Here is a 25,032-nt window from a genome sequence, read left to right as displayed (position 1 = left end):
CAGCCTTGAATGATTCACAGTTTAAAACAGCCTCAGTTTATCCTCTTTTAGCTCCTGTCTCAAAGTCTCTCTGCCTACTTTCTGTGAAGGGCTTCCACAAACCTTATGCTTGTAAGGCTCACCTCCACATCTCAAGCTCAGGCATGCACCATATTTTATTTTGATTTTTTTATATATATATATATATATATATATATATATATATATATATATATATATATATATATATATATATATATATATATATATATATATATATATATATATATATATGTATGTATGTATGTATGTATGTATGTATGTATGTGTGTGTGTGTGTGTGTGTGTGTATATATATATATATATATATATATATAGAGAGAGAGAGAGAGAGAGAGAGAGAGAGAGAGAGTCCAGATTAAGTCTTGAAAAACTGGCAGTTTCCTCACATCAGCTTGGCAGGATTATAAAGGTCAACAAAACTGCAGTATCTTTATCCACAAAACTGATGTGCACATATCCGCAAATGACTCAACCCAACCAACTTCTACATGCTGCCAAAGATCCCTCTGTGAATGTGGCCTTGAAGTCCTTGAACGTTTGTGCAGAAAAATGTGGGATTTGGATTTTTAAATGTTGAAGACTAATCCGCTGCCAGTTGTTTTCACTTTGACGTGAATTTTATTTATTCATTTATTCAATTTTGGTGTTGATCAGCGTCAAAAATAAATTCTCGTTACATCCACTGCATTGCAAAAACACATGGAGAAAAAAAAATGATGTAGAGCAATTACATTTTGTTGGTACAGATGTTTAACAGCTGAGCTTGGACCGCTTGGGTTAGAAAAGCTCAAAGAAATGCTGGAAAAAAAGAAAAAAAAAAAAAGAAAGAAAAGAAAAACACAGCTGGAGATTTGTAGGCAATACATGACAAGCTACAGATCTCCATTTATTTAAAAAAAAGAAAAAAAAAAGTAAGTTTACACCAAGGCAGGTGGACAAATAAGGAAAAAACAAAACAAAAAAAACAATCATTGGCTGGCTATTAGGGATATAATATTTATAGATATATTTATATATATTACAAAACAATTTAACAATATAACAATATAAATCCCTGTAAAAAGCAATAAATGTTCACATTAGATGTTGTAACACACTTTAACAAAATAAGCCATAAGTACATTTTACAAGACAGCAGTGAGATACTGGGGAAATAATATATAGGCAGGTGTGAGTCTCTCACGAGATAAAAAGCTTCACCCCTGTGGAGCGGAGCCTCAAAACAGTTAGTCTGACTGAAGTGATAAAGTGACATAATTCATGCTTGTAAAATGAAGTGAAGTTTTGTTCCGAGACAATCAGGAAGCGGATCGCTTCAGTGCATCCCGGCCTTCGTGCCTCGCGTTTGTCTCAGCGCGGTCCAAGATCCGAGTTTCCTCGCGATGCCAGGATTTAATGATGTCATACTTTTGCTCACTGGATTTTAGGCAGTAACACTGATAGTATAGTGCAAACTGGACAGAGCTGCTTATTCCTCGTGTCAAATTAAAACAGGTGCAAACGCTCAGCAGGATAACATTTAAGACAAGAAATAAAGGACAAAAACATAAATATCAAAAAACTTTTATCAGTATAAAAAGTAATAAGGTTATTCATTTTAATCAATAGTCTGGCAAAAAGGCCTCAGAAATGTTCTCGGATTTTTACAAATTAAGTGCCTGTAAGAATGTCCTCAGACGAGCGACTCCATGCTCTCTGCGGGGTCCGACTCGTCTGCGATCACCACCGCCCCATTAGTGTCCATGTGCATGGGGCTCAGGCCACACTCTCGGTTACTGACCAGGCTGAGCATGGCTTTGTAAAGGTACTGGTACTGCTCCTGTGCACACAAACACAAAAATAGGCACCAAGTTCACTCTAAAGATCACTTAATTTTTTTAATATAATCACAAGCATGTCTAGGTACCACCATCAAAGGACGTTTCTGTTACAAACAGATGAATGAAAGTAACTTTTGCAGTGAGTCACCTAAAAAGTAGAAACATCCAGTTCGCCAGCCTTTTTGCCCAAATGATCCATTTATGAATTCTCACCACATACCATAGAAAGCTTTAAAAAAAATTATACTAGATGGTGAACACCATGAGGCATTTAGCAGCTAAAGCCAAAGACATTTTGTCAGGAATTGGTGAAGAAAACAGAGCTTAAGGAAAACTGGACAAAGCCAAGAATACTAATGGAGCTCCATCTCTGCTGAATGAAAAGTGTGCTTGATGTGAAGACACCTGGCAATTTGTGTATCTGCCAGCCTGTTTTTCTGCCTGCTGTTGACAAGAAAATAATCAATGCAGCAGTAAATGCAGCTTAAGGCAGTATTAATTGACTTTCTGGCCACTTGGGGGCAGCAGAACAAGCTGTAAACGCAACAATGTCAATCGCAAGCTAATGAAGTTGATATGCAAAAGGTGTTAGCAACCCAATCCAAATCTATTTATACTTCCGGCAGATACAGAGCAACATTTAGCATTAATTCAGAGGCCCATTCGGAGCAGATACTCGTTTTTAGTTGGGTTTTATGGAAAATGGTGACAGTAGACTACACAGTAAAGCACTGTGCAAGCAGACAATCCACTTCAACTTCAAAGGTGTTTGACATGCTTGTTAAAGGAAAAAAAAATGATAAAAATATTTGACAATTGTAACACAAAATTTTAGGCACTCGATGTTTTACCACAGTGTGAACTTACTATGTCAGTGAAGACTCCTGGCCTCATGAGATTGATCATCTTAGCCACCTGATAGATGTCGACAACACCCTCGTTCTCCAGCTGCTGGGACAGCGTGGTGAGGGCACAGAGCATTCCTGCTGACACTGCTCCATACCTGAGAGGAGATACCCAGAATCAGCTCTGCTGGCTGTTTTCCTATTTTTGTGTTATCGCCTTAATGACTGCATATGTAGGGCTAATTTCTTGTATGTCGCTTTATAGCTTGAACACAGCTACTACAAATAAGCTGCTGACGTTATGCATAGTCACTGCTGGTTTCTGGACTACTGTTTTGGTTTTGTTTGTTTTTTTTAAACCGCAAACACTACACGTTCGTTCTGCAGCAACTTATCAAGTAAAATGTTGCCAGGCCTAAAAGTAAACTTTGCTTTCTTATTTATTCAACTCTAATTGGGACAAAATGAACATCATGTTCTATTAAGGAAGACTTGAATGTAGCGCTTGTGACCACAAACTCATACCAAAGGGTTAATTAGGCATGGCAAAATTATTAAGTGTCATAAATTGTTATTTTTGCCCTGCACATGCATACTAGTCAAAGACATCGGAAAGGTTCTTCCTCCCTCCCCCAAAGTTAACGGTTTCACTTTGCCATGTCCCTTTCACATTGAATAGTTCCTTGTGCTTATATCACTCTTAAACTGAGGTTAGATCATTGTGATCTTCATTGTGTGCTCTAAAGACTGACATGTCACAACACAGTATCACTCAAGGTTATCGGACACTGAGAGAAAGGGCTGTCAGCGAGTACACTTGAATCACAATGCCTCGGCAGTCTCTGCACTAGAATCCAGTTGAACTGCATAATGTTTGATTGAATGGTTTAACAATACCAGTTAAGAGTCATGCATGCAGTTGCATATAGAAAGCACTGATGGAGGTCACAACTACATTTGCCACCACTGTAAATAACTGAATAAGTAAAAGTGAGAAAAACGTCAAATTAATTAATATAAAATAAAAGGTACAGTGCCAATTTAAAGGCAAAGTTGTAAGCAATTTAAATTAATTGGGCAGTAAGATGTGTTTCCCACTGACCTCTAATACTACTGGGTGTCTTTCTGCAAGACTCACAACAAGTTAATTTATAAAGAAAAAAAAATCATCACTGCACTGAATCAAAGAAAGCAAAAACCTGGCTGCATACAGCTTCCCTTGTCAGTCATAAGCATCCCATCATGTTCACACCTAGTATATAAATGAGTGGGGGAACACTGGGGCTGTTTTTTTGCTCTTTGACAACTACAGGGAGCAAACAGATTTATTTTTCATTGTGAGGACATTGTGCAATGAGAACTATTCTGATAGGCGCTGCTGTTACCAACAGCAGCTAAGTATTTGTACAGACGTCTGGAGGAAAGACATCAGCTGGGAACATGGAAAACGTTTTGGTTGCCTGGTTACTAAAAACACTTCTGGCGTTTTGGTTTATCCTCCAAGTGCACACACTTAAGGATTTTTCAAAGCCCAAGCCATGGAAAGCACTCCATCTGTATCCCACTCGTGAAGACCCTACAATGTCACCACATCTACCAAAAATTAAGTTAACATCTGAGGAGACCTTCCCTTCTGAACTCTTCACATTTAGATTAACTTAACTTGAACCTTAACCCAAAGATTATTTAGTCTTTTCTCATCACAAAAGCCATAAAGGTAAATATAAACATACTCATCATGCACAATAGTGGGGCCATCTCGAGTCATGGCTTCCTCCTTGATGACACTAATGAGCTCGAAGGTGCTGCTGAGAGGGGCATCAGGGTTTGGCCATTTAGGGCACTGGAAATGCCTCACCTCCAGAACGTAATCGTCCTGTTGGAGAAGAAGAGCGCACACCCATGACATGTTTAATTAGGATTCTACACATTACAGCATTTCCCCACTGAAATAAAATGTAATAAAGATGATGAACTCCTGACGTGATGCGTCATGTAATAATAACCCAACACTGATGTAATGAGGCAGAGGAGCAGCTACCTGTGTGGCCTCTAGAATGAAGTCATGGATGATGATCTGCTCCTCGTTGGAGAGGCACAGTCTGTCCTTACTGATGAGTGTGACAGTGAAGGCGATGCAGTTCATGGCCTCTTCGCGACTCGGCCAGTAAACAAATTCATCCTCAGCCTGCAGGGAAACCATGAAAGAAACCTGGTATTTACTTTTTCACTAATGATTCATTTTCATTCTAAATGTTCACGTACAAACGGCGCACGTCCATCAGAAACTGCGGGACAGACAAATAAGAAACTTCAGAGAAAAATTGTATATTCTTCCTCCATTACTTACCAGGCCGTGGTTGTCGGGCAACATGACAATAATTTGAGCGTTATGGTCCCAAATCATTCTCCAGAAGTCTGTGGTGGTATGAGGCAAAGGATGCTGGGTAATGATGAACTCATTGCTCCTGTAGTAGCCCTGAAATGACAGACAGTGAGCTTTTAGTTTTTCTCAAGGCCACAGCACTCATGCATATGAAATATTTCCCACACTAAAAAAAAACCTTAAACGTAGTTAGGTCCATAATTTGTGGAAAAAGTAATTTTGCCTCTGTACACCACCACAGGTGATTTTAAATCAAACAACTGAAATGTGAATGAAATGCAGATTTGAGTTCAGTTGAAATTAAATTTCGAATTAAATGTTTAAGAATTCCAGGCATTTTAATACAAGAGATCCAAAATTTAGTAAAGAATTGACTGACGACCACATTTCATGTCCAGGTGAAGCTTTGTAATTTCACGACAAATGAAGAAGACATAACATCTGAAGCAGATTCAATGTAGTTTTGCAGTTTTTCCTTGTAATTTGAAATAAACAATCAGGAGACGCTTTCATGAATGTAAATACAGAGGGTTTACGACATGGTGCAAACCACTGGTTACGCTCAGGAACGAGAAGAGCAGATCAGACTTTGTCGGGAAACATTTAAAAGAACTCTGAAACAAAGACTTCAGACCGATGAACCGAGACTAATGTACCAGCATGATGACGAGACAGGAATACGGAGAAGGAGAGAAACAAGCAAGACACGTCATCTGTCAAACAGGGTGGAGGCAATGTTAATGGCATGGGCATGTATGGCTGGAAATGGAACTCAGTCCCTAGTTCTTATTGATGATGTGACTGCTGACAGAAGCAGCAGGATGAAATGTGACATGTTCAGGGCTATACTCTGCTCAGATTCAGCCAAATGCTGCAGAACCGATCACATAGTAAAGACAATGTGGTGGTTTTGTGAGGTAGAACTATAAAATTCATGTCTCTGCTCAACAAATTATGGACCTACTTGTAACCTCCACATCACAATCACCATCATTGTCATTTAAATATAGATCGCTCTTTCAGAACTAGCCAGGGACACAGCTACAAACTAGTCTCTAGCTCTAACTCTGGTTCATTTATAGCTATTTTCTCAGACACTCAGCACTGTCCCTGTCAAACAATTGCAAGACAGGAAACATCAGTCAATAAAATTCTTCAAAAAAAGACCACCCCAAAACACAAAAAACCCCACAATGACAAAGAGTAAACAAAAAAAAAAAAAATCTCTCAGGAGCTATCACACTGTACCATTATGTAGGATGCATTAATGTAATCTGTTCCTTTCATGCCAGGCAGAGTGGCGAGTCCAACCCTTGCTCGCTCCGCTGTTGAGAGGCAGAGATAGAAAAACACATTTTGAATCAGAACCCCGGCCTCTGTAATATTGCACTGACTGATAATGCACACATTTATTACCAGTCCCGACTGTTGCTATAGCAACAAGGACCTCCTTTTCCATCATCAGGGTTTCACCAAGGCATGGAAAGATTAACTTATAGGACTACGGCAACCGATTTTAATGTTGGAAATATGAATAAAGAGAGGCTGCAAAATCTGCCATAAGCAAATCTGAGTCCAATTCTCATTTCCTTTCATTTACAAAATTAACCAACACAAGATTGATACGATTCGTGGAAGATTATTTAAACACGTTCTTGCCGAGAGCTTGTTCGACATGACCTTGGTTCGCCGAAGCCTCGGCTCCATGTCAAGTATGCTGTTGTAAATACTCACAGGGAACCACTGAGGAATTGCGGTTCTTTTCCTTGTTGCAGTCTTTGTGGGCGCTGAAGCACTCCACAAAGCGTGTGTTGCACTGAGTCAGCAGCTGGCGAGAGAGAAGGCAAAATTAGATTTTAGTCCGGAGAGTCGCTGTAAATTAAAATCAAACACATAAAAACTAAGATATAATACTGTTTAAACCCCAAAATTAACAGCAAGTCTTTCACATTAATAACAAGCATGTGAATCTCAGGAGGAAGTGACATTATGTGGGAGCAATTAGTTTGTCTCTCCTGATGTTGAATGAGCAGGAGCTTAATGAAACATTCATCAAGCTTTGCATAAGGCGGCAGGGGTGACAGACATGACTTTATTAGCATCAACATCAGAGACGCTCTCAATTTATTTCTGTCTGCGAGTGGAAAGCCGCCTGCGTGTTGCTAACAAGCTTCTGAGTCAAAGACCACCTCAAATGCAGCTGATGGAGCCACTGCTGACGCAGACAGCTCGTCTAACGCGACTAGTTAGACTTGCGCGCTTACTAACCCTGAACTGCTTCTCCAGCCGTGTGCGGCCTGTTGAGTTGGGTGTAAGGACGCTGTTGACATAGCTGTGAAGCTGCCAGGCGGGCACCTCCGTCTCTCTGCTCAGGATAGCCTCCATTAAAGCATCGTGGATGAAAACATACTGCTCCTGGTGGGAGACAAAAGGTATAGAGCATTCAGAAATGTTTCAATGTATCTTTATATTTTGCTTCCAAGGAGCCAGATTCTTTTAAAGTAGTCTCCAGCAATATCTCTCCAGGCTTTTTGAAGGTGTTTCAAAGTTTTTATTTTGACAACGCTCTCTTTTCGCTCAGTTTCAGTCCAGTCGTTATACCTAAACAGTCTCACAGGAATTTTTTGTTTTGTTTGTTAAGTCACTTGACACTGACCTACGAATCATTCAAACATAAAAAGGCACCAAACTCAAAGGATGAATCAGTGATGTGTCAACACATAAAAGACAACGCAGCAAAGAACTGATTTTAAATTGTATCTTTAGGCACTTTGCTACTGGTAACCTGCTGCAAAAGCACAAAATTTGTTCCCATTTGTTTTGTTGAATATGTGAAAAAAGCCAGAGACAACAGGCACAAAATAGTGTTTTCCCTCCAACCAGATGATTCCCAAAGAGCTTTAAAAAAAACAGAGGAAGATGGACATGTGGAGAACAAAGGAGCCATTCTTACCAGAAAAAGCTGATGTATCCCAAATTACGTAAGAACTAGACTTCATCCAGTTATAGCCACCAAGCCGATTTACTTTTATTGACAAAAAGTGAGTTTATTAATTAAAATGCTTATTTAAAATGATTGTTAGGAAAAAAACATTATTATTATTATACATTTTTAATTCCAAGTACTCTTCCATGCCAAGTTTTAGCATTGTTTACTGAAGATAAAAATCAGACATCTACAGACATTATAAAAACAATATATTTAATTAAAATATAAATGATTAGATCATAAATATTGGATTCTGCAGAGTAACTAGTAGAGTCAGTCAAAAGAAATAAAAAAAGAAAACAAAACATTTAATCTGAATTTGTCGATTCCCCTTTAAAAGTTGCTTCCTGGAAATCTTTCACTGCAGACGTCAAACTGACAGCAGGCAGAAACCTCTCTGTCAAACTGAACCTTTCACGGTGAGGATCATCAGTGCTGATCAGAGCTGGGTCTGCTGCTATGAGCCCGATACCAAAAGGCAGTTTTCAGTTTGAAGAGTTTGCAGGTCAGGAGCGTGACCAGGAGTCTGCTTTTTGTTGGACATTCTCAGGGTTGTATGCCGTGAGGTGGGTCAGCCTGTCATTGTGGACTTCTAATGTAACATCCAAATCTTTGACAGTGAAATCAAAACTACAATACCTGCCTCTAACATTTAGTGAGGGTATTAAGATAAAATATGTAATATCTGGTTAAATTAACTGTTTTTTCCAAGGTAAACTGGTACTAAAAAGCTTACATGAAACCGTGGAAGAGACAACAACATCACATTTCCTGACAGTTGTCTGTGAACTGATCTCATAGAGAAGATAGCAGGAATATAAATGGATAGGGGCAGCAGGTAACTATGACCAATCATCCCATAGTTAAAAAAACGACTAAAGTGCTGCCAGAGGACAGCCAGTATGGACTCATTCTGGTCTCACCACATCACATTTTGCTCTGCGTGTTGCATTGAAACTGCAGGAAGCGTGACCTTTACCTGAGCTTAGAGTATCAAAGTGAACAGCTTTCATAACTCCCTATCCATCTTTAATCAGAGATGACCTTTAGAGACATTTCCCAGAGTAACTGATTATTTAGTGCTTCTTACCTCAGTCTGGACTAGGTAGTTGCGTTGTGTGCGGATATGTTTGAGAAAATCCAGGACGCTGACTGTGCTTTTGTCCTTGATTTGTTGCAGCATGCTGTCAATGACAATGTATGTTCCGGTGCGCCCCACGCCTGCACTGAAGAGCAGAGCGACAAGCAATATAAGCAAACCCGTACAGGAAGCTTTTGGCCAGGTCAGCAAATATGAGCCTAATGCTAATAAGTAACACTCATCTAGCCCAGGAGCTAAGTAATAATGATGTACCTGCAGTGCACCAGGACAGGGCCCATGTCTGCAGCACGAGCTGCAGACGAGCGGTTGATGAAGGTGAGGACAGGAAGGGTGTACTCCGGTACTCCCATGTCAGGCCACTGAGTGTAGTGATACTGGACCACAATGCGCTCATTTAGTTTCCCTTTCGGGTTCCCCTTCTGCCCCTGAAAGACATCAGAAACAACATTTCTGAGCACGGAACAAAATAGTCGGGAGATAAACAGCATAGCATTTGAAATCTCCCACTCAGCATTTCTAAACAGAAAAAAATAAAAAAATAAAAAAAAATAAAGCCTTTATTTGTTCTTTACAACATTATAATGCGTGTCCTAGCGTAAGCATGTACAAAAAACTCTGGATCTCCCCGTGGTTACCCATGAACTGTGTACGGCTGGCTACTGAAAGAAAAATGGGTGATGAATGAATAGAAAAACTCGCACCGTTCACCTTTACACAAGGACATCCTGTGACTGCTCTGTGCTGTTTGGGTCCACATAATCCCTTAGAGGGTAGGGATACTACAAATCAATATTTCTCAGTGATTGCTTTTATTCTGTCCTGACGCAAATTTGGCACGGCCTCCGTTCACAGGACATGAGGGCTCACTAATGGTTTGATGAATATGACATTTTACTCTGTAACCTGCCCACAATCACTTAAAGTTCTATCCCCACAACAAAAACAAGTTCTAATATTAAGAATAGTTGTTACTAAATATTCGTTTCCAGGAAATGACTGGTGCAAGGTAGTCACTATGGTTACTGAATGTCTGGGGGTAGGGACCATACCAAAATGAATGATAATGAAAGCTGCGTTAAGATTTAACAGTCAGAGAGAGAGAACATGTTGGATAAATGTGACCTGATAAATCTGATTACCCTTATAAATCTGTCCTGATTTCATTTTTTGGGAAGGTTTTTAATTATAATCCACAAACCCCCGCGCCCCCCTCCAAAAAAAACATGACGCATCTCATGTTACACATGGATACAACCTTGGCTTGATCCGTTGATCTGTTCAGTGTAATCAGATGTTTCCCACTAATTCCAAATTGGAACAATATTAATAATTTTCAGAGTACACAAAAATTCTCTGCCATTAGAGCAGATTCATATTTACGAAATACATTTCTGAAGCAGGCAGATGTCGACCAGTGTTTTCTTTTGACTGGACCGTGATGTCGATGTTTCAATATTTCAGCAGGTTCAACCCACTAAGACAAAGTTTATTATAGTGCAAGTGTCTGGTTACCTTTTTAACTTTAGTGTTCCTAATGAGGAAACGGCGCAATGTGTAGCAAGCGTGCACTTTGGTGCTTTTCAGGGTCACCACGATGCTTCCATACTGCTCGCTGTTCTCTGTTGGCCAGTACTGGTCACATTTCCTCTGAAACACACAGCATGCACAGAGTTACATTTGAACCTATCTGAATTACAGTCAAATGTTTGCTTCGATTATGCGATAGATCAAAGTGAACCTACTCTTCCTTTCTCCACAAGGTTCGTGATCATGACTATGACTCCAGTGTTCTGCTCCCACACCATCCTCCAGAAGTCCTCGAATGTAGACTTGAGAGGGCCCTGAGCAGCTATATAAGCTCTGGGCTGGTTGTAGCCCTGAAAACAGGAGAGTGGCGGGAGTGTTGTTTACTGGTAAGATGCAATCACTCCTCTATCAATATTCCTGATATAGCTGATGCAACCGATTTACTGGCGAAACATTTGCTGGTCATGAAATTCACTCCTTGAGCTGACAGTAATGATACGTATTCATGCATGAATACATTTCTCAAATATAAATGTAAAATTTTTTATTACTATCTGTCAGGTTTATGACTTGGACACCTCGATTGATATTTTAAACAAAGCTGTCAGCAAGCCGTTTAGCACTGCCAATAACTCTTTCACATCGCACTATTGCTTCATTCAAGTCGCTGTTCAGCTGAAGCGGTTCAGACTCGCAACCTTTCCATTTCAAAAACAAAAAAAAAGAAAAGTAAACCTTCAACAATGTTAAGTGGCTGGTTGAACTCACATCCACATAGTTGGCATTAATGTAATCCGAATGTTTGGCATCTTTTCCTGCCAAAGCCCGTAATTTCACCCGGCTGTGGTCGTCTAAGGGGAAGCATTGACATATTTGTGAGAATTATTAAAAAGATGAAAACCCGTTTTATGAACACTATTGGAATCCAAAGCGGCAGACGTAATCAGATTTTACAGCTGACTCACAGGCCACAATGTTGATGTATCTGTTTTTGTGCTTGTTGTCAGGATGATTGGAATGTTCTGCTGTGATTTTCAGGTCGGCTGTGGAGCGTTGGACCTCCTGCAGGGAGGGAAAAAAAATAAACAGAAATTGATTTTATTAAGGAGGCTAGATCTAACAGAATTACATTCTAAAAAGAAGTTATATTTACTCAAAATCTCAGTGTTCTTTCTGATACTATATTGTTGGGGAAGTTTTATTTTTTTCCACCCTACAGATCTCCCCTGTGCACAGCTCATAGCCCCCAATTTAAAGCCGAACCTCTAGCATGGATTCTGTGCCTTATTCAAGGACGCTTCAGAGCAGATGCTTGCTGCAACTGGGGCTTGAACTCGAGCCTCTAGTAGAACAGCCTTCTTCTTTTCTACAGCACGATGCATTCAGTCACCCCCCCAAAAAAACAATCACGTCCAAAACGGCTTCGTCGTGGTGCATTTGAACACTGCGCACACAGGCATCACATTACATGACCCCAATTAGAAGGAATACACTGGGGGTGAAGCTTTTGCCTCCTTTCTTAACCTAGTTACACAGAGAGTGTGTTCCCGTCCGGTCAACCGGCAGACAGACCTTCTCTAATTAACCTTCATCACTCTGGTCTCTCTCTCCATCTTTCTCTCAACCATCTGTTCAAAATTAGCAACCCCGCGCACGAGTGTGTGCATGATATAATGTCCAACCATTGTTCAGATTTGGCAGGCCCATTTGGAGAGAGCGTGCACAAAAGATAAATTCTGCGCTCAGTAGTTTAGCAGTATCAGCACTAGTTTATGTGCTTTTATGCAAATTTACGTAATTTTTTCTTTTTTTTTTTTACTTCAAAGAAAATCTGGAAACTTCTCATTTGGTTTGTTGGGTTTGGACTGGTGTGAAAACCCCTTAGTAGATGTATCTAAAATAATGGAAAGTGAAGATTGCAGTGACAAGATTTTCATAAAGCTTGACCTCTGACCTTTAGATTGATCGAACTTGCCTGAGATTACATTAGATACAGATACACAGCCTGTCTGACTCGGTGACAACAACATACCATTGGCCTTTTATGGCTGAGCGGTAAACTACACAGAGGAAGACTACGAGGAAAGTTCTTCCCTCGAGCAGAGTGTGGCGAGGTTTGTGGCGTGAAAGCAAAGCAGATCCACTGGATTGGCTCGATTTTATGGTTCTTTGTCTAAGTGAAAGAAATACATAAAACGCAGCAACAACACAGTAATTATTTTAAAAAGCTTTTCGTACCCTTTCCACTCGCTCATCTCCATTCATGATGATGCTCCTTTATCAATAAACCTTCAGGACCTTTTCTTTTGTAAATACAAATGAGTAGTAAAGGACTGCAAGACCTGCTGTCAGCACAAAGTTGTCAAAACTGCCCAATCAAAGAGCTGCATGTTGGCATACATGACCTCTTGTTTAGTTTGTAGGTAACGTAAAGCAGAGTAGAACTAAAAGGCAACAATGGATGTTTTAGCTCCTTCATGCAGACCAACAAAACCCAGCTCTGATGTAAAACACGACTCTGTACGCAGCGAGGGTTAACAATGCTTCACAATGTTGTGTCAAAAGAGTACCTCAAACTCCTCAGCAAAACCCTGCATGTTGTTTTTGTAGAGCTCCATGACGTGTTTCACAAACTGCTTAACAGGGATGGCCTCCATGTCATCTGCAGGGGAAGCAGTAAAAACAGCAAGTGCCCATTATGTCATCGCTTTTTTACTCACTAACAGAAATGAAAGAAATTTGTGACTTTGTTTACTTTTACGCGGCATCACTACATCAGTGAGACTGGTAGATTATTTTTAACAAAAGGAAAAGATTTAAAAAATAAATAAATAACCAAGTGACCTCTATCACAAACACCTAGATTTTGGCATTTTGAGCTGTACAGGAAGACACATCTGTCTCATCTGAGCCAAATCAGCTCCAAATCACACATGAAAGATCTTTGATAAGGCTGGTCAGCATCACACAGGGACAGTGCAGGAGACCCAGCTGTCATCGCTGCCGATTCTGGCCAATGTCTTAACTAATACACACTAGCAGCTGGGGCCTCCGAGGCTTTTACTTGCCTCAGTGGCTACAGCATAGAGGTGAATTCTTGCCTATTAATCTGGTCATTTATCAAAGTGTCTTTTTTCCATCTATATTAGTGTCAAGAGACTTATCAGCCTGATCAGTTCATCAGAGTAGCTCTGGGTGAAATGTGGCTTTGTGGCAGCTAGAAAGTGTAATAGACTAAGGCTGATTAGGCCCATTCTTGACAGGACATAAAGCTGAACAAAAGGTGGGCTTAAAGGTCCCACGGCTCCATTTCAAACTTCTGAATCACTACAAATACACACAAATAGATAAGCAGAGAGAAAATATAGTGGGGGGAAAAAGAGAGGAACAAACAAACAAACAACAAGAGAAACAAGGGAAGAAACAAAGAAAGAGCAATAAAAACAGAGTGCATGCAGAGTCAATACTAGCATCATGATTATAGCTCGACTGATGTCACAGCCTTGAAATGTCCCTGAGCTTAAAGCGACTGTGAAAGTAAAGTCTGATATCGATTAGCTGCCACTCCACTGCTGCCTGGGACAATAAGGGCTAAGAAAAGCCAGTCACACAACTTCTACAGTGCTGTTTCCGGAGTCAATTCACATGTAAATGAACAGAAACTGCAAAGCAGACATTAAGGTAATACAGAAAACCCTTTGAAAAGATTTAATGACGCCTTGTAAATGTGCAATACATCAGTAGACATAAATCGATAAAAGTCAGTCAAGATTCCATTAGTCCTCTGTTTATGTCTTAAAAAAAAAACTATTTTTAAGGTTACAGAACAGATTTAATAAACTAAATTTAAGTTTTGTCTTAAATCTTTTTATGGTTAAAAAACAGATTTATTAGATCAGACTCAAAATTTCTGCAATGGGAACATCTGCAACAGTGATTCCTTATATTTGTAGTCTGATAAATTACCTCTTCACTGGCACCATCATGTACCTGAACCATTTATGGATTACCTTTAGCAAACAAATGCTGATCTGCTACTGTTAGCCTAAAGCGGTGGAGAACTTGAGAAAACACTTCAGCCATTACTTTATTTTTTGGTTCATTTAAATCACTTTTAGCAAACTTCAACTTGCTTGTTGTCCAACTTTTTTTTTGCACATTAACTAATACAATACAGTACTTTTTTAAAGCCACAACCTCACATACAAATCATACCAAACAGGCTTCATGCAAGTCCCGTTTCAGTCTGATGTGTGACAAAGTACACGCTGGCTCGTTAAAACTGATAAATTAAATTTCTGGCACAGTATAGAAAACATAGCTCACCTGGTATAGGGATGACTGGGATATTCTCATTGGCCACCACCCGTGGAGAGCTGCTCTCCTCCACATAAAAGTGAGCTGTCTGGAAAAATCTCCTGCAGGGACCCAGAGAGATAAGTATAGTGAATGTGGCACAGTAAACCCACCCACTATCAGCTCAAATGATGCAGCCAAGTGTATTGAGGGAGTCGTTAGCCGGTTGTTCTCAGATCCGGTCCGTCAACATCAGTATAGAAATGTTGAACAGAATGACAACAGCAGAAAACTCCTAATGAAAACCCCAGAGAAGTTAGGACACAGCTGATCGCACACAGAGTGAGTGGCTCCTGGAAACAGAGCCTTCGCTGACTATAGGGACCAGGTAAACAACTCACGGTGACACGCTGCAGCGCCGAGCCGAGTTTGGCTCTTTATGCAAACCGAAGACAACTAATCCAAACACATTTTCTCTTCTCAGGGCCTCTTTCAAGGGACTTTGAGGACAAGGAAATCAACTTCAAGATGCATTTTCTGGAGTAAATACTCATTGTTGGCAGCAGCTGCTGCCTCTGCTGCTGCTCAAAAAGCTGTTTCAAAAAGCCTGGATCTTTGCAAATACTGCCAGGACAATTCAATCAAAATTTTCATACAGCCTGAAGTTCAGAGTTCACAGAGTGACAAACTGCAAGCAGCCATGCTCTTTCGTAAGTATTGAGGTTATTTATCTGGTGATATTAAAACAGATTTGTAAAAAGGTCAGCTGTGCATTAAAAATAATCAGCAGCTCTAGCGTGACTGACAACAACCAGTGAGGAACCGGAACACCTGGTATACCAACTCGCATGCAATCTGTCCTATAAGACCCACGTTTCATCCCAGTGCTAACATACCCCAGTTTTAACCCTACCTGTACGCCATGCAGAGGAGGGAGCAGATGCTAGTCATTCTTAGAGAGATGAAACCGAAACAAAAAGGTGGAACTGCATTTAAAAAGAAAATGCACAAAGAGAGGAGCCAAACAGAGACTGTGACAGAGAGAATTGATAGAGAGAAAAGAGAGCGCGAGAGAGGAAAGGTGAAAACAAACGGGGGAGGAGCGCTCCCCCCGGTTTCAGTCGCAGCCTCCCGATCTAATGGCCTCCTTTGAGGGCAGATGTGGTCCTGCTAACTAATCGGCATCGTCCATGTCGTCTTCCTGACTCTCAGAAGAGCAGCTTGCATTAAGGCCAGTTTAACAGCTTTATTAATGAATTCCAATTAAGAAGAAAAAGAAAAGAAAGAAAGAAAAAAAAGAGGTGGGACTGGGTTTGTTCTCGGTTTTATATCTGTCAGTTTTCAGCCAACACCTTGAGCCTCACAGGCTTCCAGATGGGCAACACCAGCAATTAACACCAGACTCATAACCTCAGATAAACCCAAACAGGGAAGCTTTAATAGATAATTCACTGGCCACACATTTCTCCATAGACGCCTCTAAAAATCAAATGTATGGTGGAATTAAGCCGATATGATAATGAACAAAACATCTGGAACTAGAGAAACTCACGGGTTTAGCCTCTGTGTCACTAAGAGAGACCACGCAGAGGATGAAGAGTAAACGGCTTGATTTCATCTTTCACCGTAGCCTTTTCCCTAAGGGAAGCAGGCATTGTCTGTGAAGTGTCTGAGCTGTCACAACAGCAGCTGCGATGGCCATTTCAAATCTCAAAGCTGCCCCTGCTTTTCTACTCAAATACCCAAACTCTCGCTAACCGAATCTGTACAGTCATCTTGCTTTCAGCTCTGGTTTTTTACACCTCTGTGGAGCCAATAACCCCGCTTTTAATTATATCTCACTGTTTTATTATCTGTCACAGCAAGGTGATATAAACATTTGCTGTGGCGATCAAATCAAAAAAACAAAAAAAAAAAACATTTAAATGCATTTAACACATTTCAAATATTTATTTCTAAAGAGTCTATAAACAAATAAAATCCTTTACAAGTAGCGGCAGTAAATATACACAGGACCAGCTGAGGAAGTAGCCTACAGTGCCATTTGTTACTCATTAACCAGCCGACATGTGCTTGTGGCCTGGCCTGTGTAATTACTCGGGCTCCAATAGCATGGCTGGAAATTAGCCCAGCAGATGAAGACACAGCTGGGACCCATGCTGGCATTGCGGGGCCTTCAGGTCTCCTGCCCCTCACCCAAGTGGGTGATGGGCAAAATGTACAAAGCAAAGGGAAGAAAGCAGCATTAGTACCCTTGCTAAGCCCAAACCATGCTGAGGACACTTAAACGCAGGTGGTTTACTTAGTAGAAAACATGAACAGAGAAAAAAAATGCATTCAAGAGGTCCAGTGTGAGTGAGGGGCAGCTGTATTTTTATACCTCTAAAGGAGGAATCAGAGACATCATCATCCCCACACCCAGTAAAGATAAGGCTTTTTATTTTCAATAAAAGGCTACAGCACTTCATCATAGCAATTTACTGCTCTAACAAACTAAGATGGAGCCCCGGGAATGAGGTTGTGAACTCTCTCTCACCTCCAGTAGACCATCACAATTAGCAGCATGATGAGGCACAGCAGAGTGAGAGCAGACACCACCACCAAGGGGACAATCCACACCATCCTGCCCATCCCCGGGTGAGGTGGCGGCATCCCATTGGACATGGTGGTTCTGTCTGAAAGACAAAACAAACACATGTTAAATGTCTAAATATGTCGTACCGACTTATACAGTTTCATCTGTGCTCTTATAAAGTGCCTCCGTGAATATATTTAAAGGCTATTCTGATATTTTGTTCGCAGATAAAATGGAAATCTTGGAACAGAGTAGGGTTAGTCTTTGCGTCTTCTCTTCAGTTAAACGCTGGGACACTATGCTAGGCTTTTCTCCATTAATTCTATAATGTTCACGAAATAAATTGTTTCCTAAAATTAAAAGCCTAGACAGAAGTCATTATGGAAAAAAACAAAAACAAACACAAACACAAATCAAGGAGAGAACAAACACATTTTACAAGAGCTCAAGATTAACTCTAATTAGATGATTAAAACAATGTGATTGGGTTGGTTGATCAGATTCAAAAGAAAACCGCAGTGTTGTTTGTTTATATTGTTATTGATAATCACTAACGGCAACTGCCTTTTAACATTTTTCAGTGCCACTTCTAGTATTTTCATGGTTTGTTGAGGGGGAAATAAGACAAAAAAAAGAGGCAAAGACATCTTCATAAATGCTCTCCCTCAAAACAAACTCTTTTAAAACATGCTTAAAGGAATTCCTTGAGGCGCAGTCCCTCTGGCAGACAGCCTACTTCTTCCTTCAGGTCTCTGTGTTGTAGTGACACAAATGCCTGGGGCTCCGTCTTTGACCGAGATGGTAACCAGTGTAGTTAGCGTCTTATATCAAGTTATTTGTTCTGCTAAACTGGTCTCTGTAAGTGCTGGTGGTGTTTACAGAACTGTGCTTTGGAAAGAAGTCTTGCCTGGCACAACAGCCGACAACAAGGGAAAAAAGGCTTAACAAGAGTTCAAAAGATTTTTCAGTATGAGGAGGGGAAAAAAAAGAAATAAAAAACAACAACACAGGAATCGAAATGTCCTGCTCACCAGTGTGGACAGAGAAAGGCCAGCTGTTTGCATTTTCATTTTCAGTGGGGATCTTTGTAGGTAAATTCTTGGGAATTTGCGTCTTTACGCTGCTATTACGCGGCTCCTGAGTGGACACTGGGTTTACACCTGTAGGGTTGCTCTCCACGTCTTCACCAGTGCTCGGAGGTACTGTGGTGCCTTTAACTGTAGGTTTCCCTTCTCCTTTCTCTTTGGCTGTGGATGCGGGGGTGGGGATTAAAGGTTTTTTGGCCAGAGTGCTGTTTGCTTGTTTCTCCCCATTGTCAGTTCCAGTTTTTTCCTTCTTCTTCTTCTGCTGCTCTTCCTCCTCCTCCTTCTCCCCATCTTTCTCGCCTTCCTCCCCCTCCTCTTCACCCTCGTGCGGAGCATTATTCTCCTCAGACGCGTTGTCTGTCTCGGAGCCCTGAGGTGGCGTCTGCTCGTTGTTGGACTTTGCGGGCGCGGTGGATGGACGAGTGGGGTTCTGAGTGGCTTGAGGCGCCTGCGTGGGCCAAACAGAGCTGGGCATGGAGGAGATGACCCCTCCGCCGACACCCAAGCCTGCCAGCAAGGTGCTCGTCACTACCGATGCCACCGTGGCCTGGCTGCCACTAGAAGAGGGGCCCATCCCTGTTGCCATGGAGACAATGGAGAAGTGGATACCAGAGGACGTCCACGTGGAGGAACCAGAACTGATTGGAGCCATGTCTGCTGAGGACGCAGGAGAAACTGTGGGCTGAGGGAGATGGGAAGAGAGGGGGGGGGGGGGGGGGGGGGGGGGGAATGGTTACCCAACAGAATATGACATGAACGTCACTGAGATGCAAAAAGAAATGTGCACTGCCATCTTCTGGTCAACTAACCATCCCAGTCTTCACAATTCGAGATCCTTCAAAAATTCTTGTCGTATTAGCTGTGAAACAAAAGAGGGAGGGACATAAAATATTTATATATTCATCTATTAGTGCATTTGAAGACGGAACAAAGGCCTTAGAGTACACCTGCTGTGACCACATACCTCTGAACAACAGTGTTTGGCTAAAATCACTGCGCAGATCATGTTGACACACTGCCTGCACTCTGAACAGGTACAGGATGTCAGGAGAAACGTTAGTGATGACTGCTTTCTGTAAGAGAAAACACACATAAAATACTGTCAATTCTAACTGAAATTGCATCGTAATAGATGAACACATTTGAAAAGGCAGATGCTAATAATTCAAATAGCCTCCAATGAACGCTTTCCATTTTAAACTACTGCTTGTCCAATAGTCTGTGGCCCACAACTTCCAAGCTGTTTAGAAAGGTTATTTTCTGTTTAATTTAATTGTGTTTTTGCAGGTTGCAGATGGCTTAACTTGTATTCAAAGTGCCCTCAGAATAGGTGGGTGATTGCCTCTGGTGTTGCAGAGCCAGTATTTCTCCAAAATAATTCAGATAAAGGTGTCCAGAGATAGAAACTGAAAATTGAAATGGAAATGAAGTGAGCAAAATAAGGACTTTAGTGCAGAGAGGGAGAAGTGGACAGAATAATGTGAGAAAAAGAGGCTGATCGACTGTATTAATGGAGTGTAACTGCACGGACAGAGCACCACACGGACACTATAATCACTCTCTCAGTCAGCCATTTGAAATCAAAGCACAATGCAAATTTACAGGTCTCCCACTTCACCACGACAAATAAATCATGTTATTACATTAATGCATTCCACGCAAAATAGTCACTTAGCCTCACGAGCCCAACATGGTTCACCAGTCACATCATGGGTAATACATCTTCCGTAACAAAGTTTAGATGACACTTGATATCTAAGTAAGCATTTTCACAGTGCAGCAGCCTTTATGGAGAACGCGCTGCTCTTTTGTGGCCACAGAGTACAGAAAATGAAGACTGTAGAGATATAAGAAGAACATCAGGGTGCAGTAATCATTAACAGAGAGCTAAAAAGAGATGCCAAAATTCACAAATAATGAGAGAAAGCTATGGGTAACATCAGGTATAAATATTGTTGCTGCAAGTGAGATGTGAACTTCTGTCCACAATGAGCGGCAATAATTCAACAAAGGGAATAATATTAACTTATGGTATGTTTTCTGATGAGAATAACAGTTTATTTTGTGGAGGAGTTCTTGACTGCCAGAAGCCTGGTTGCATATTGATTTCAGCTCACTTGTCCATCATTTTCTAAGCTTCAGTAGCTACATTCGAAGCTCAAGTTCTCCTCCAGGTATGTTTTAGGAAACACAGTATTAAAGATAAGCTGCGCGGAATAATAATTTGTGTCTGAAGTGTTTTTACCCTCACAAAGTAGTTCAATTACCTGGTTTAAAATTCTTAAAATTACATCTCCTCCTCCTTTCTCCCAGAATCTATGAATATGCAAATCATTGTTCATTGTGTAACTGCTGAACACAACGCGTCTCCTTATTCACAGAGTGTGTGCGCGCACCGGAGGCATCGAACTCGTGCAAGTTCCACGCTGCAAAATTTGCTTCATAATGTCATGAAATCATCCTGTAGAACGATTGTTTAAAAAAATTTCAGTGCCAGACTCTGCAATTGGATCCTTCTGCACAGTGAAGGTTAAACATCAAAGTGAGGCAAACACGCTTGAGTGAAGGGGGTTATTACCTTAAAGGATTAGCCAGCTCTTGCTCTCAGATCTCACCCCTTCTGTGCAGTTACCCACACCAAATAGGAGTCGCTAGTGCAGCAACATTACAAGATCCCTCACGAGCTTCCAGCCCATGACAACTGTGTTTATTGGAATGCGCCAAGCTGGAGGTAGCATTGCCACCAGGGAACTGATCCCAGGTCTCTGAACTGGTGAGATGAGATTTTTCTCCTCTGCACTGTTTATATCAAAAAGCCAGTCATGCAGACTATAAAAACAGCTGGGGGTCAGTGGGCTTTAAAGAGATGCACAGCTGGGTGTTGGATTTCCACAAATGCAAAAATATGTGACCAGAGAGAAGAATATATAGAGTGAAAAAGAACAGCCCTGTAGGTGCAACCTCCTGCAGATATATCTGTGGACACCACTGAATATTCTGCTGAAAAGCTACAGTAAGAACCGAAGTGTGCTAACTCACTGTTTAAGGCAGCGAGATGAATTATATGATCAGTGGAGCAAAGATCTAAAAGGGTACATTTGCTCTGCATATGTTACTAACAGAAGTTTCTGTTGAAAGAGCCGCTCGTACTGCCTGAAAACTGAAGATTTTTTTAAATGATTGCTTTTTAAATTGGGAAAATAAAAGCGAATATATTATTTTGTTTACGCCGCCTCGGTCTGTATGCGTTTTTTTTTTTGTTCACCCTGTAATAGAGGTGCCTACTTCTGAGGCTGATTCAAACCTAAATGCAAATAAACAGAGGGGTAAATGCTACACCTGGATAAAGGCCACAGCTGCAATTTTGAACACATTATATATACAGTATCTCAGTGTGACACGTCAAAGTTTGTGACGGGCCTGTGCTTCTATTCTTAGACAGGTGAGTGACAGCAGAGTGTCTGGGCCCTCATATCAGCCAACAGCCACATGCAGAGTTCATCATAACCTGTCACCTCCAATACACACCGTCACTGATCTGGCCAACCTCTGATCCTGACAGATACATCTGAGGCTCTGCACACCAATCGGAGCTGTTTATGCAACATTTATTGTAAAATAAATAAATAAAAGCTTTTAAACAGCCACACTCACCATGCTCTGATCCCCGGTCTTGGTGAAGGTCTTTTCATCAGCGACATCACGTTTCACCCAGCTGTAGGAGACCATGTAACTGGTGATAGGTGGGTGGTAGACTGTCAGAGGGCGTTCCCAGCTCACCATCAATGCCGTCTGGTTTAGTGGCTGGATCTTCATGCTCACTGGGGCACTGCTGCACACTAAAAAGACCAGAGAGGGAAAAAAAAGAAGGATATGAGAACAAGGCAGCATGAAAAGAAAGAAAAGGGGAGGAGGGGGACGAAAAAAAGATTGACAAGGAAGTAAACAGTGGTGTCACTTTTTCACTGACTGAATACAGCTCGGTGAAGATGGAAGACTGTGATTGGGATGACTGCTTGACCACGTGTTTTTGTCTGTCGACATGTGTGGGTAGAATGAAGGTTGCCTTTTAACGGGCTTATTACAAAATCCCGCTTGCTTTGACTCAAAGCCATTTCCACTTGAGAAACACCCAGAAGTGCACAAAGCTAAAGTAACTCAATAACAAAAATACTCCTGAAGGCTTCAGTTGGGTCACGCACAACCTCCGGCGTGTGCAGATTGTCAATCTGGACGCGTTGTGCCTTTTTCATGCCAAAAAAAAGAAGAAGGGGGAAAAAAAAAAGCACAGGCAAAATATAAAAGAACCAAGCGCCGCGTGGCGGGCATGTGGTACAGATTATCTAGCAGCAACATGCCCATACCCAATTTGTCAGATTAAACACTACGCACAAAGGAGACAAAAGATAATCTGTAAATCGTCCTCAAGGTGGCAGTGCAGGCTGCAGCAAGGATATTTACACAGGGCTCCATCAGTATGGGTAAGGGACAATCTGGACATGCTTCTCAGCAGATCAGGGCAACAGCAGTCAGGAAATAGTGTCAAATGATTATGTGCTCTCAGAGTTTCTGCCAAATTGAAATTGTCACCACAGTTTTCTCCATTTGCACACTGAAGCTATGACACAAATTATGCACCACGATATGTGAAAGGGAGAAAAGGGAGACAGGGTGGAAAGAAATCAGTCAAGAGAACACGGGGGAAAAAACAAAAGGAAGAAAATCTCGGGGTGTTGATTAGATGTGACAGGTGCGAAATGTATTATAAACCTGTCGGATGTGTGTTGTCAACCTCAACAATGATAATTTAATAGCAGCTGAAGATGTCACTGCGGTTTTACTGCCTGCATCACTTCTGTCATGGCAATCATCATCCTTTTAACAATCAGCACGCACGTATTAGTAACCATCTCAGCTTCTCCCGTTCTGCATATTGCAAAGAAAACTTAAAAAAAAAAAGAAAAAAAGATTCTTCTCCTAAAAATGTGTCATCTGAGCAACCTTTTCTTAAATGTAGTCAAGTTATGAGCAAACGCTGCGACCCAGGCACTGATTTCAAACTTAGATGTGCACGTGTTCGTTTTGTGAAAGTTGCACTTGGTAAAAACCGGCGCAGAGCAGGATCGAGTGGAAACAAAACCTTAAGCTGACAATAAAATGTACATACTGTTTTAAACGCTGTAACCTTCAAAATTCGTGTTTCATAGAGGTTCCACCTCGGTCTACAACACCACTCAGCACAGAGCATGAATCTTTCTCCCGGCACTGTCTACCGAGCGGTGATGAATCGACGGTTGTCAACAAACAGCAGTTCCAAAGCGTCTCACTTCTAAAGCCTTTACAGTATTTTTTTAAAAGAAGCTGTTTGCAGCATTGAATGATCGAGGAGACAAGGATTTTACTCTAAACACAATGAGGGGGGGGGACAAAACTATTCATTGTGAACTCTGCAGGCGAGCTGAGTAATGCGAGTCATCTCAACCACCAAAAACCAACGCAGTAACTACAATAATCATTTAACGGTGATGCTCACTGTCTATAGCTTTAACCATAATCTTAACACCTACTGATTTTTTTTAAGACTAATGCTCCTTTAATTAAAATGAAAGGCTGACTGGGTGAAAATCGAGTAACTGCCTACTGTAGGAGTAAAATGCCAAACATTCTTCGGTTATAATTGTTCCGGAATAAGGACATGGCAGCCTTTCTCCACTTTATATCTTTATACATTCATTACTTTTCAGTTCTGTGCTGTAAGTGACAACACAAGAAAGTTTAAAGCATCATTGTGGGTTCTTGGAAACTGTCGCTGTCATTTTCTACAGTTTCGAAACATACTATCAGTTCCCTAACCTGAGAATATAATGAACACAGCAATCTGATAAGACATAAAAAGCATTATCACCATTGTCTCAATTAATTAAATTTTAAATGGAGGGTATGGCTTTGGCAGAGCTGGGGGGGTTTTTTTGTTGTTTATTTTACACATGCAAAGACACACCAAAGATAAAATAAATAGTGCCCTATATATCTTGGCATTATTACTGGACAAACAATGACAGTGCACCACCACAAACTAATCTGCAATCTCTATTTTGCATCTGAAAGGTTAGCTCTGCATTTGTAATGGCCAAACAAATTCCATTGCCATAAAAGCCACAGCGGTGGAGCATTCAGTGAAGGCGCGGCCCTGGCTCTCATACGCCATTTACAAGCAAAGCCATCATTTATTGTGCGCGGACAAACAGGCCCCGTTGCACAACCTTGACAGATGTCATCCTTGCAGATGAGATTGACAGTGTTTAAACCTCCATTCGCCTATACATTCTTGCACAAAAATATTCTTTGATAAAAATGCAGATTAG

The 25,032-nt window shown here is 41.1% G+C and overlaps 1 protein-coding gene across 1 annotated transcript in view; it reads right to left on the bottom strand.

The window, feature by feature from the left end:
* Nucleotides 1-361: 361 nt before the first annotated feature.
* ca16b (carbonic anhydrase XVI b) overlaps nucleotides 362-25,032 on the bottom strand; it is a 110,033-nt gene continuing 85,362 nt past the window's right edge. Inside the window, exons 9-29 of the mRNA XM_080891799.1 lie at nucleotides 22,322-22,506; nucleotides 19,632-19,740; nucleotides 19,477-19,526; nucleotides 18,614-19,349; nucleotides 17,544-17,682; nucleotides 15,038-15,129; nucleotides 13,282-13,373; nucleotides 11,677-11,773; nucleotides 11,480-11,562; nucleotides 10,927-11,061; nucleotides 10,697-10,831; nucleotides 9,437-9,609; nucleotides 9,173-9,308; nucleotides 7,362-7,508; nucleotides 6,828-6,921; nucleotides 6,342-6,418; nucleotides 5,058-5,186; nucleotides 4,749-4,895; nucleotides 4,441-4,583; nucleotides 2,730-2,865; nucleotides 362-1,861 (exon numbers count right to left, since the gene is read on the bottom strand). Coding sequence (XP_080747925.1) covers nucleotides 1,715-1,861; nucleotides 2,730-2,865; nucleotides 4,441-4,583; nucleotides 4,749-4,895; nucleotides 5,058-5,186; nucleotides 6,342-6,418; nucleotides 6,828-6,921; nucleotides 7,362-7,508; nucleotides 9,173-9,308; nucleotides 9,437-9,609; nucleotides 10,697-10,831; nucleotides 10,927-11,061; nucleotides 11,480-11,562; nucleotides 11,677-11,773; nucleotides 13,282-13,373; nucleotides 15,038-15,129; nucleotides 17,544-17,682; nucleotides 18,614-19,349; nucleotides 19,477-19,526; nucleotides 19,632-19,740; nucleotides 22,322-22,506 — 3,182 coding nt within the window. The 3' untranslated portion in view covers nucleotides 362-1,714. The remainder of the gene's footprint in view (nucleotides 1,862-2,729; nucleotides 2,866-4,440; nucleotides 4,584-4,748; nucleotides 4,896-5,057; nucleotides 5,187-6,341; nucleotides 6,419-6,827; nucleotides 6,922-7,361; nucleotides 7,509-9,172; nucleotides 9,309-9,436; nucleotides 9,610-10,696; nucleotides 10,832-10,926; nucleotides 11,062-11,479; nucleotides 11,563-11,676; nucleotides 11,774-13,281; nucleotides 13,374-15,037; nucleotides 15,130-17,543; nucleotides 17,683-18,613; nucleotides 19,350-19,476; nucleotides 19,527-19,631; nucleotides 19,741-22,321; nucleotides 22,507-25,032) is intronic.

The sequence above is a fragment of the Rhamphochromis sp. 'chilingali' genome, assembly GCF_963969265.1.
Source record: "Rhamphochromis sp. 'chilingali' genome assembly, chromosome: 9".
Classification (NCBI taxonomy): Eukaryota; Metazoa; Chordata; class Actinopteri; order Cichliformes; family Cichlidae; genus Rhamphochromis; species Rhamphochromis sp. 'chilingali'.
The sequence above is the reverse complement of the archived record's forward strand: the minus strand, read 5'-3'. Positions and strand labels throughout refer to the sequence as shown.